This window comes from Pseudophryne corroboree, chromosome 8 (genome assembly GCF_028390025.1).
Source record: "Pseudophryne corroboree isolate aPseCor3 chromosome 8, aPseCor3.hap2, whole genome shotgun sequence".
NCBI classification, from domain to species: Eukaryota; Metazoa; Chordata; class Amphibia; order Anura; family Myobatrachidae; genus Pseudophryne; species Pseudophryne corroboree.
The window spans coordinates 422791807-422804595 of record NC_086451.1 but is presented as its reverse complement, the minus strand read 5'-3'; the positions used below and the strand labels follow the sequence as shown (position 1 = coordinate 422804595).

Sequence of the window (12789 nt, the reverse complement as noted above, 5' to 3'; positions counted from 1 at the left end):
CGTGGGTACACACTAGTGTGTCCCCCTCCCAGGCTGGGCCGCCCGACGGTGGGCATACACAGTGTGCGATATCGCCAGTGTCAGACTGGGGCATGAAGGGCCCACCGGGGGAATGCAGTGATAGGGGCCCATACTTAGGGATGTGGCCAGCCTACAAAGGGGGTGTGGCCAGCCTCCACAGAGGCTTGAAATACACAATAATATAATGCAGTGTAATGCAACATATCTACCGTGTATAATAAAAGTGCACAGTCTGGAACCTGATCCCTAGAGGAAGAAGTGGGCCCTCAGGTAGTGGGGCCTACCGGTGGTTTCCCTGGTACCCCGTCCGACCCTGGATATCGCTAGCATGCAGCTTTGAATGAGGAGTCCAAATTGAGCTGCATGCACGGCCGAGACCCAGGGTCGCATGGCCACGCATCGCTCGTTGTTTACAGCATACATACTAGTTGATATAGTAAACGACGTTGCTCAGAAAGGGTCAAAATGAGCGACGTTGTTTACTTTATCGACTACTGTGCACAGGGTAGCGTCTAGTTTCCCTTTGTGGAGAGGACCTTTCTCCCTGTGCACAGGCACACATCAGGGCCTGGCCAGCAGGGGGCAGAGGTGGGCAGGTGGCTGTGACACGGGGAGATACAGAAGCCTGCACATTGCTGGGAGCAGGATAGGTGCTTTCACAAATCAGGCTATGGCCAGCAGGGGGCACAGGTGGGTACGTCCAGGCTCCAGGGCACTTTCTCTCTATCACCTGTGACGTCATTTCCGGGGTACCGACCACTGCCGGAAGTCACCTCGGAAAGCGGCTTCCTGCGTCCTGTGTCAACCGTACATGGTGGCCTCTCCGGCGCTGTAGACGTCGCTCCCCGGTTGTAGTAATTGCGGGTGGCGGAGCTGCGGCCGTCTCTCTCCGGTGTCCGGGCGGTGAGTTCTCCCTGCTCCCAGTGCTGGCTGTGTGCTGTGCAAGGCCGCATGGACCGTACGCCGGGCTGTGCCCCCGCTGCTGCTTCCTACCCAGCTGTATGGTCGCCGCCGCTGTGTGTGTAATACTGAGATGACACACTGCGCTCCCACCGCCACTGCTGTGCAGCTACACTGTAACCCACATATATACATCAGTGACTGTCCCCACCGCCATAGTGCCACCGTATGCCATGCTCTGTCCTCACAGCGTCACCGTATGCCATGCTCTGTCCTCACAGCCACAGTACCACACGCTGCGCTCTTCCCCACAGTGCCATGCTCTGTCCCCACAGCCACTGTGCCACCACATGCCGCGCTCAGTCACCACAGCCACTGTGCCACCATATGCCACACTCTATCCATGTCATGCTACTGTATGCTTCACTCTCTCCATATAGCCACTCTCCCTTATGCAGCTTTCTATTCATACACAAATGCCAACATACACTGTGTTCTGTCCCCACAGTCATGCCACCGTCGGGCACTGTCCCCACAGTCATGCCACCGTCGGGCTCTGTCCCCACAGTCATGCCACCGTCGGGCTCTGTCCCCACAGTCATGCCACCGTCGGGCACTGTCCCCACAGTCATGCCACCGTCGGGCTCTGTCCCCACAGTCATGCCACCGTCGGGCACTGTCCCCACAGTCATGCCACCGTCGGGCTCTGTCCCCACAGTCATGCCACCGTCGGGCTCTGTCCCCACAGTCATGCCACCGTCGGGCTCTGTCCCCACAGTCATGCCACCGTCGGGCTCTGTCCCCACAGTCATGCCACCGTCGGGCTCTGTCCCCACAGTCATGCCACCGTCGGGCTCTGTCCCCACAGCCATGCCACCGTCGGGCTCTGTCCCCACAGCCATGCCAAAGTCGGGCTCTGTCCCCACAGCCATGCCACGTATGTCGCGTTCTGTCCCCACAGCCATTCCACCTATGCCGCGTTCTGTCCCCACAGCCATTCCACCATATGCCACGCTCTGTCCTCACAGTGATGACACATTGGTTTATCCATTAACAAGCCACCATATACTGTAATCCACAAACACTTCCGTATGCTACATTACTATTACCATGCCATTGCATGCTGTACTCTGTCACAGTGCCTCTCCACTGTATGCTGTGCCCCCATCACAATTCTGCTGTATGCCTGGCCCACATCTGTGCTGCACTATGTCAATAAAAATGTATTGCACTGTATTGTACTTCCCTATAAATTCTTTACCATATTCCTATATTGTGCCATCATAGGTGTACTACCATATACAGTATTGTTCTCACACGACTACAATCACATGGGGGATTTCAATTAGCATTGCAGGGATGTAGTTCTCGTTTTTAGTGGCTGGAGCTATTCTATTGATTACATTGCCACAGACTCTTTACCCAGGAGGTGAACTTTACTGTGACTGTGATGCCCAGGGTTTAAGTGTTGGGCGCGATACCCTAACCGCATATGGGAAGTCTGCGGTTAGCCGCAGGGGACTATATAATGCAGATATTGGGTTATAGTAGAAATCCACTGTGTCCGGCACTTTTAAACAGCAGAAAAGGTTCCTGTTGCCTTCCCAAGTAGACTCGAAATATTAGCAAAGTGGGGCGACACGCTATGGGCTTTTGACCATAAATGAAATGTGGTCTCGGCAAATACATTGTCGATGTAACGCTGTGACGGGAGGCGATCACGACATGCCTGTCGGGATCCCGGCGGTCACCATGCCCGACGCCGGAATCCTGACCGGTGGTTAAATCCCGCTGCCACAGGCTTGTCTCCCTCTGGGTGTCCATGACACCCACAGAGGGAGAACAGATCCTGTGGCGTGCACAACCAGGCCGCAAGGGGCTTTCTAGCGCTCGCCCTACTGCCGGCATGCCGGTGGCCGAGATCCCGCTGTCGGGATCATGACAGCTGGGATCCCGACCACCGGTAAAAACACGTGACAGCTTTTAGTTTACAGGTAAATGTCCCCTGAGCAGCACTCCACTTTGCTATTATTTGTATATAAATATAGTTGTGCGCATTAATGACCAAATAATTGTCATATACTGAAGTGTCCCTATTACTATCTCTTTATAGAGTATACTGTACTTAGCCCACATATCACAATATGCTGGTTTCATACAAACATATGATAGAAGTTTACAGTGTTCACATAACCGTTTCCTCATGTACTGTGTTGTACCCATGTATTTTGATGTCACTCTGAAATTCTAGTTACGCAACACTTTATAAATAATGGGAAATTTGCAAGTGACTAAAGAGTAGCTCCCCCCCCCCCCCCCCCAACAACCGTAATCAATCGTATGCTGTAATGCTCAGCTGCCAATAAGATATTTGTTATAGTCCCTGCAGTGTAACTGATGTATTACATTTACGCAGGCTTATTATTCCTGTGTCCGCACTTAGCGGAGTAACATGTCCGACAGTGAGGACAGCAACTTCTCTGAGGAGGAGAGTGAGAGGAGCAGTGAGGCTGAGGAAGTGGAAGACAATGAGGTGAGTGACTGGCGCTGACACCGTGACTTGATCCTTGCTCCTAAAGTGTCACTAACACTAAACAGCAAGTTTGTGAAGTCATTTGTTTGTGGCATTCACAAGTGAACATGTAAAAGTTCCTCTATTTCTGGCTTTGCATTTACACTATTGGTCCGTTTCTCTAATTAGATGCCCTGCATTGTCCTTCTGTAGGCATGCATACAGCAAAATAGGCATGCGTAGGGGAACCTCTGCCACCGTCATCACATCTCCACTCCTACAGTAGATCCTGAAACGTTTTCATATACACGTAGAATCATTTATGTGTTTATGAATGTTACTAATTTATGGCATTTTGTGTTCTAGCTTTGGGTATACCTGTAAAAATTGGCGCCATTTACATGCATAAAACAGCTCCAAAGTTAATATACTTATAGGCCCTACACACTGGTCGATCTCACTGAAAAATATGAACGATCTCGTTCATTAATGAACGAGATACCGTTCATATCTTTCAGTGTGGAGGCACCAGCGATGAACGATGCGCGGCCCCTGCACTTCTATGGAGCCGGGTGACTGGGGGAGTGAAGAAACTTCACTCCCCCTGTCACTGCCCCACGCCGCCGGGCAGCTCAGCGGCGGATCTTTAAATGTGTAGAGCTCTTAAGAGTGGATCTGTAGCAGGGTTTGTGCATTCCGTGGTCTCTCTGCTGCTGTGAGAGTTGCTTTGTGGCAGCCGTGTTACCCTCATAACATTTAAAGCTGTTATTGGATTACCATGATCTTCCGTAGTTATTTGGTATTTAAAATATGTAATACAGTACAGTTTTAACAGCAAATAGTCTTGGTTAGGATTAATTGGTCTCGGTGCCTGGAGCCCTTTGCCGCTGCCATACTTGCACAGACGGCTACTCGCATAAGAAACCGTGTTTATCCTACACAAGTCCTCCGCCAGAATCGTGTTGCTGCTGACATTTACCAGTCTCCATATTGGGGTAAATTTACTATAAGGTAGGAGATTTTTAGAGCTGGTGATGTTGCCCATAGCAACCAATCAGATTGTATCTATTATCTTCTAGAAGCAGCTAGACAAATGTTAAGGAGAATCTGATTGGTTGCTATGGGCAACATCACCAGTTCTAAAAAACTCCCACCTTAGTAAATTTACCCCAGTGAGTCAGTAGTGATTTTAAGATCTGTGCTTTTGAAGCTGGATACACACTGTAAAAATATCTGTCTATTCGGGATACGGGCTGTCGAAATACAGATGACGGAATACCGACACTTCTCGGAATGCTGTTGCCGGCATCCCGAGATCACAATGCCGGTATCCTGACACCCGGGTTCCTGATCCACTGACTGCTGATCCACCGGAGAAATGAGTTGCGGAGAGGGGGGGGTGATAGGCTTGGGCTGAATGGGGGATAGGGAGGGTTTAGGCTGCAGTTGTTGTGGCGGGGAGGGGGGGGGGGGGATGCATGCTTCTGACCTTTATCAGGATTCTAAATGGACATCCAGACAAATGACATCCGACCATTGTTGCCCATTTTCTGGCTTTTGGGAGCAAATGATTGATTGTCATTTGCTCCCAGACATTACAGATCTTCACTCCAACCTGAAAGATTGGACAGATAATCTTATAGTGTGTATCCAGTTTAAGAAGAATACTGATTGTGATAGTCTATATTAGCGGTTCCCAAACGTGATCCTCAAGTAGCCCAGCAGTTCATGTTTTCCAGGTCTCCTCACAGAATCGCAAGTGAAATAATTAACTCCACCTGTGGATCTTTGAAAATGTGCCAGTGAGTAATGAACACACCTGTGCGCCCGCTGGATGACCTGGAAAACATGAACTGTTGGGGGTCCTTGAGGACTGAGTTTGGGAACCACTGGTCTATACAATTATAACCTGCAGCAAACGCATCCCATTTAGCTCAGGCCATCTTATACAGCACTCTCTGTCCTGGAGCCGCAGGCTTTCATCGCTCACGTTTCATCAGCACCCTTCCCTGTAAGCAGTTTGTTCCCCGACCCGGTAACGCCGCATGATCATACACAATGCATATTTTCTCGTTCACCCAATGAGGGACCGTGGATACAGTGTAGTACAGGAGCATGGACACCTGAAATTCAACTCCAAAAAATGAAGCTGTTCCTTCTATTCCACACTGGCTGCCTGGGAGTACAAGGTATTACAAGTGCTTGCAGCCACCTGGAGCTGTGGCCTATTGCTGAGTTTTCGGGGCGGCGCATGCAGCGATCTGCGCCCATCTATGAATCAGGTCCTGTGATTCTTTTAAGAGAATGTTTTCTACTGTCCCTCTTGCTTGGTACCCTTTGTAAGACCAATACTGATCGCACAGGCAGCCACTGGGGTATAAAGGTGGGAGAAACTTGAGTTTTTGGAGTTAAGCTGGGTACACACTGGAGCGATATTGGCCCGATATGCCGAATCGGAACGACATATAGGCATATCGCTCCGTGTGTATCCCCAATATGCGTTCCGCAGCTTGTCATTAGCGACGTCCTCAGGATTGTTTTTCTGCACATCAAACCTGACAATATCGCTAGTGTCCTGTGGTATGCCTATGACGGACAGAACACGATTGTTCCGTCCTTCATTAACGTCGCTCAAGTGTGTGCACACAATCTGGGCTGATGGGCATTCGTTCTGACGTCGGAACGTATTTACGTCGCTCCAGTGTGTACTTGGCTGAAGATTTAAAGTGCTCAAGCTCCTGTACTGTATGTCTATACCTCAGCCTGTCTAGTGTCCCCCATAAGTCTCAGAGGAAAGGATTTAACGGTTAAGCACAAAGATCCCATTATTTTGTATTTGGCTCCAGGAAGTGGAGACGGTGAGGGCCAGCCCTGCTAGAAGTGAGAAGGGTGATGAGGAAGAGGTTGAAGAAGAAGAAGATGAGGATGAGTATGATGAAGAGGAAGAAGAAGACGACGAGGATGACGACCGTCGTCGAAAGAAGCCAAGACATGGAGGATTCATCTTAGACGAAGCCGGTTAGATCATTTGAAGGTGTCTTGGATTTTCCAAGTACTCTTAGGTTACTATTCCGTTATTAATCAGACTTAGCCTCTCTCCACAGATGTGGATGATGAGTATGAAGATGAAGATCAGTGGGAGGATGGCGCAGAGGACATTCTGGAGAAAGGTAATTTCTGAACCACGCAGATCATAGCGTCTTTGCTGGGCTGTGTTAGTGTGTTTTCTTGGTGTGGAAGTTTGTGTACTGAACGAAGCGGTGACAGTGAAAGGATAAAGTGTGTGGGGGTCTTTTATTATTTGTTGAATAATGTGTTGATGTGTCGGATGCTGTGGTGTCTGTTGGGGCTCTGGCCCAGAATGCCAGTTGGGTGACCTTACTAATGACTCTGGCGCTTGGTTCTCGTTGTGTCTGATCTCTGTCATGGCTTGGGTGGCGGTGGGGTCTGTGATTGTCGTGCAACTGAGTTCTTGTCTCTTGCTATTTGCTGTTCTAGCGATGCCATTGGTGTTCAGACTTTGTTAGAGGATTCTCTTTCAGCTCTGGCGCTTTCTTGTTGTCTGCTGTTGGGTCAAGTCTTTTGGAGATTGACTGGGTGTGGCTGGTGGATGACTCCCTTTGGACCCCCAGTGTTGTATGTCTACAGGTCGATGCTTCGTGGGAGCTTGGGGGGAGTTAGTAGATTTTGTCTGTTCATTTGTAATTGTTAGACCTTACTCCGGTTTATCTTATTCCTTGCATGCCTTCTCTCAGTGTCTGGTAATAAAACTCTATATTCTTGCGTGTTACATTGTGTAATGTATATAATGTATCCTAATTCCATTGATCATAAACATTGTGTGTGTAATATGCCCACCCTGCTAGGGTGTTGTTGGACAGCGCAGTTTAGACCATCTGCTTGTGCTCCCTGAGGTCCTCAGATGTCAAAAACCCACACCTTGCATTATTGACCTTCCAGCCAGATACCGGGGGAGATGCACAATGATGGTTTCATGTAACAAAACATGTTTTTAATACAAAGCTCTTCATCAGCTGTGAGATCCTATTGTAGTATCCAGAAGTAAATCACTGGTCTCATCCGCCATATTCACCTGGCCCACACAGTATTTCTCACAGCCAGCGACATGTACACTAGTGGAGGTTTCACATTGTTTAGAACCTGGCTGTGTCTCTCCGCAAGCGATTGTCCACTGATTCTAGCTGTTGGAAGAATCGGAGAGCCTCCTGCAGTATACGTCAGGACTTTGGCGTTGATGTATCAAGCAGTGGAGAAGTGGAAGAGTAGAAAATGTACCCATAGCAACCAATTAGCTTATACCCATCATTTTCTAGACTATAATTGAGTAATGTAGCCTCATAGTCAATTGGTTGCTAGGGGCAACTACTTCACTGGTCCACTTCTCCAGTTCTTACACTGCTTGATGCATCAGCTTCATAGTCACCTCTTTCTTTAGGTCTGATAAGCATCTGGCTAGCAGACGATGGGCACTTCTATATTGTGGCATTTTATCTAGATAGTTTGGCAGCCTACGTGGATAAAAGTAATCTGCAGAGAATTAAGTCTGTTGCATTTATTTTAGACCTTCTGCATGTTTTGTAGGAGAGTATTGACAGAGAGCTTTGTACTCTAAACATGTTGTGTGACGTCCAGTGACCTTGCTTGTGATTTGTGATCACTGTGTGTCTCCCGTATCTGTGAGGCTGGAGATCTGCCCCTTCACAGCAGCTAGTGCTGTGTATCACACACCCGGTTCCCCTCTCTGTGTCCTCTTATTATTCCCCTTCTCCTCACTGATCAGAGTGTGTGCAGCTTGCCCTCGTGCCGGGAACATTGCAAAAATCTTAGTCTTGCCCTCTGCTTCTCCCATTGTACCTCTCTCCATTTATGCTGCTCCGTGACTCATGCTGCTTCTTCTGCCATATATTATAATTTCTCCCCTTTCCCCATTTCCGGTCCTCGTGGTTGATTTTGGCGCTATGTTTTGCACCATACTGTCTTGGCTTCACCATCGCTCGCAGCTGAAGAAATTGAAGGTGAGTGATCATGCCACGCACACCAACCTGCCTAAGATCAGCCGCAGCGATGGGTAATGTGTTAGCGGGAGGGCCAATAAATGGGTCTCAGGAGTTAGCAGGAGAGACAGATTCAGTATGATTTAACGGCATTAGGAATGCCGGCTTTCAATATCCCGTCAGCGGCATCTCACCCGCCAGACTGCCGGCAGCGGGGCGAGCGCAGAGTCCCCTTGTGGGTTCGGGGCGCTCGCCGCAGGATTTATTCCCACTCTATGGTTGTCGTGGACACCCACGAGTGGGAATAGTCCTGTTGCGCCGGGATTCCGGCTGGCGGCATTGTCGGCTGCCGGGATTCCGGCGTCGGTAAACTGACCGCTGGGATCCACGACAGCCGGAAAATAAAACGCATCCCGTGGGAGACGTACACTGCTAGAACATTACTTAAAGCTTTGTGTATATAGCATTTGTACTGTGACTGATAGCATCCACAAAGCTGATGTCCCAATTTTTGTGTACGGAACTTGTAAATTAAAAACTTCTTTGGAACTCTGTGCGATTCTGTATATACGCTATGACTAGTACGGCTCAAGACTGGGTACTCTGCCCCCAGCCAATACGTTCCTCCACTCTCTGGTTACCTTGAAGTTTCGTGGATGATTTTTTTTTTCTTTTAGTTTTATATGCGATTTGCTTTTATCTTGAAAAACTGATAATTTATTATCTTTTTTGCCATTGTCAGCAGCACGTGTGTAATGTACAGTCACATTATAAGTGTTTGTAGGAATAAGGCGTTACTGACGGACTGTAGATTGAGGAAAGTCCGTTATAAGTGACAGCAAGAGGCTATTTTTGCCACTAGGCAACAGTACATTGAAGTGAACCCCTCACACAGACATGGCGAAGTAGCTGGGTCGCGATAGGATGGGACATTCATGAGAATGCAGGCTTGTTATAGCCTAGCAATCGGCGGTGATCCTATAGTTTCTGTTGATCTCATAGGATATATTTTCATGAATAATAACTAATCGCACACAATAGCTGTCTCTTGCTGTGTGCAGACATATCTATATATAGTGTTCATTCTAGCACCCTGTACCTTTTCAAATCCTGTGCAGTTCCTCTTTCCTGCCTGGGGTGTCGCTCTCTGCTTCTCAGCACACACAGGTCTGTATCACAGCACTAAGTTACAGATCCGAGTGTGCTGAGAAGCACCACAGCAGAGAGCGACACCTCTGGCAGGAAAGAGGAACTGCACGGATTTTGAAAGGTGCAGGGTGCTAGAATGAATACTATATATTTTTTTCAATATATTTCCAAGTACATCGGTATTCGGTGTCTTATGCGGATGGGGAGATTAATTTAGTTACAGGAGAGCTTTTTTTTTTTTTTTTTTTTTTTTTTTTGTGTGAAGTGGACTGACACCAGTTTGACACAGTGGAATACTTTTTACCCGCAGCTTCTAACATTGATAATGTGGTCCTTGATGAGGATCGCTCCGGGGCCAGGCGCCTACAGAATCTGTGGAGGTAAGAGTCGCCTTGATGGTAAGTGGGACGGGCACAGACCGGTGCTCTATAGTGTCACAGTGCCAGCGCTACGCACACTGTCTGACATTATCTTCTCTGTGTCAGCGCATGTGTGTTTCTCTCCACAGAGACCAGAGAGAAGAGGAGCTGGGGGAATATTACATGAAGAAATACGCCAAGTCCTCAGTCGGGGAGCAGTGAGTACATTACTTCATTCGTTTAGACATATGCAGTGTTCCATGTCTGTACCTAATACCTGTTCTCTTCTTTCCAAGTATATATGGAGGATCGGATGAGCTGTCAGATGACATCACCCAGCAGCAACTGCTTCCTGGAGTCAAGTAAGAAGCTTTTACTTTCCACTGTGCCAGCGTGCTTTGTAGAGCACATGTAGTATCACCTTTCCATCATAGGTAGTAATAAGTAGCCCTGGAATGTTTTCAGATGTTTACAAAGTGTTTCTCATTTTCGCAGATTATGCTTTATTTACATCGCAGGATAATTAATATCAATGGTTAGGTTTTCATAGGCGGATGCCTCATTCATTTTTTGCCTCCTCTTTCCAGAGATCCCAATCTGTGGACTGTGAAGTGTAAGGTGAGTGTTTTACTAGTGTGCCTAGGGAGCGGAGAGCGCGATGGTTGTAGTGACAGATGGAATCTTAGGGTTAGGCTTATGTTCGGTGTGCTTAGCGTTTGTTAGTCTGCAAGTAGTAATCTATATTAATCAGACATTATTCTTTTAACGTGCTCTGCTAACAACTAGGTTCACATTATGAATCCAGACTCTAAAAGCAATCTGCAAGGTCCTAGTTTCAGCACTCGGCCATTACTAAGCTCACTGTAGCATTTAGGACTTTGTTCAGCCAGATCTGCGTCCATCTTCTCATGCTGGTGGTCGCCCTCTCCAACGCCACGACGATCCCCCCCCCCCCTCCAACGACACGGCGATTCCCCCCTTCCCATTGGCTAGGCATCTGCAATGTGTGTGCCCGCACCATGCATTAGCTTGTAGATATCCGTAAAGGTTGATGCTAGTAGCATAGTGTTCCTGTAGTAGAAGCGCCTCTATCATTCTATATTAATATTTCCATATGTATGGTGAAAGTAGCACTTTATCACACCTATTACCTGGTGGTCACCAGGGGGTTAATTTCTTAATTCGCCCATTTCAAAGCCACCACGTCTTTCTACCGTTTTGTCCTCTAGATTTAAAGGGACAGTAATATTAAATACAAAGCCAGGCATGTGCTATAGTTAATACTAACACCCCTGTGATCCCAGCTTCACTGCTTAGTGGATTTTACCCCCTAGTGTTTAATACCGCTTCTGTTTGATTCTTTATGACTTCTGTAGGCCGGAAGTTGATTGCTAGAGTGATGACAATCTATCCTGAAGATTGGCATTGCTGAGCTGTGGCTAAAGAGAGCACTCCTAACTAGGGAAATGCTCCACCCTCATTGTCAATACACTTTGGGGGTCATTCCGAGTTGATCGTAGCTGTACTAAATTTAGCACAGCTACGATCAGGCACTCAGACATGCGGGGGGACGCCCAGCACAGGGCTAGTCCGCCCCGCATATCAGTGCCGGCCCTCCCCGCAGAAATGCAAAAGCATCGCACAGCGGCAATGCTTTTGCATTTGAGGAGTAACTCCCGGCCAGCGCAGCTCCTTGGGCTGGCCGGGAGAACCTCTTTGCTGCCCGGGTCGCAGCGGCTGCGTGTGACGTCACGCATCTGTGCCCCCCCCAACACTCCGGCCACGCCTGTGTTGGCCGGACCGCGCCCCCCTAAACGGCGGCTTAACGCCTCCGTCCAGCCCAGCAACCGCCTCTGCTTGCCAACCAGGCAGAGGCAATCGCTAGGGAACAACGGCCTTCGGCCGGCGCATGCGCAGGTCCGACCCAATCGCTGAGCTGTGATAAACTGAGCGAGCGATCGGGTCGGAATGACTCCCATTATAACAATAGTTACGTAAAGTAGCTTCAATAAAATCTCCTGTAGCATACGTTATTGCTACTAAGACAAGACTGTGTTGCTTAAAGTACGTTACATGGGATGTGCGAGAGAGGACAGCAGAGACCATACGGGGTAGGAGGCTGGTAGCCACACAAATGCTTCTGGTTACTTGGGGTGTGTTTGTGCTGAAGGTTATTGTTTCCTGTGCCCCTGCAGATCGGAGAGGAACGTGCCACCGCCATTGCTCTGATGAGGAAATTCATTGCATATCAGTTCACAGACGCAGTAAGTGTTGTTGGGATCCCCCTCTCCAATTGTGTTCCTTTTCTTTTTGGTCTAAAAAACACAAAACTGGGTTACATCTGTATATTTGGTGCTACCTCTGCATTCAGACCACTCTATTCTTCTTCTCCTCTGTTTTATACCCTCCAGTTCTTCTAAAAGCCACTTTCAGTCTGCTTTTTTTTCTACTTCTTCCTACAGCCCCTTCAGATAAAGTCTGTAGTCTCACCAGAGCATGTCAAGGGTTATATCTACGTTGAAGCCTACAAACAAACTCATGTCAAACAAGCCATTGAAGGGGTGGGCAACCTGCGAATGGGCTTCTGGAACCAGCAGATGGTACCCATCAAAGAAATGACTGATGTCCTAAAGGTGGTGAAAGAGGTCACGAATCTGAAGCCTAAATCATGGGTCCGGCTCAAGAGGGGAATATACAAGGATGATATTGCCCAGGTAATCAGGTGTAAGGTCTGTATTGGAGGGGAGGCTGGCATTCATTCTCCACTCCAGGTTGAAGCAGGCTATAAGTCAGCAATGGCATGTCCTTGAGCATCTTCAATGTGTCTAAGTAG

General features: G+C 48.3%; 1 protein-coding gene across 1 annotated transcript in view; it reads left to right on the top strand.

Moving 5' to 3' along the window:
• The first annotated feature begins 753 nt into the window (after positions 1-753).
• The window catches only part of SUPT5H (SPT5 homolog, DSIF elongation factor subunit), a 109537-nt gene continuing 97501 nt past the window's right edge, over positions 754-12789 (top strand). The window contains exons 1-11 of the mRNA XM_063937966.1: positions 754-924; positions 3338-3454; positions 6280-6451; positions 6538-6603; positions 8455-8469; positions 9908-9977; positions 10106-10174; positions 10253-10318; positions 10544-10574; positions 12152-12220; positions 12419-12670. Of these exons, the coding sequence (XP_063794036.1) occupies positions 3374-3454; positions 6280-6451; positions 6538-6603; positions 8455-8469; positions 9908-9977; positions 10106-10174; positions 10253-10318; positions 10544-10574; positions 12152-12220; positions 12419-12670 (891 nt within the window). The 5' untranslated portion in view covers positions 754-924; positions 3338-3373. The remainder of the gene's footprint in view (positions 925-3337; positions 3455-6279; positions 6452-6537; positions 6604-8454; positions 8470-9907; positions 9978-10105; positions 10175-10252; positions 10319-10543; positions 10575-12151; positions 12221-12418; positions 12671-12789) is intronic.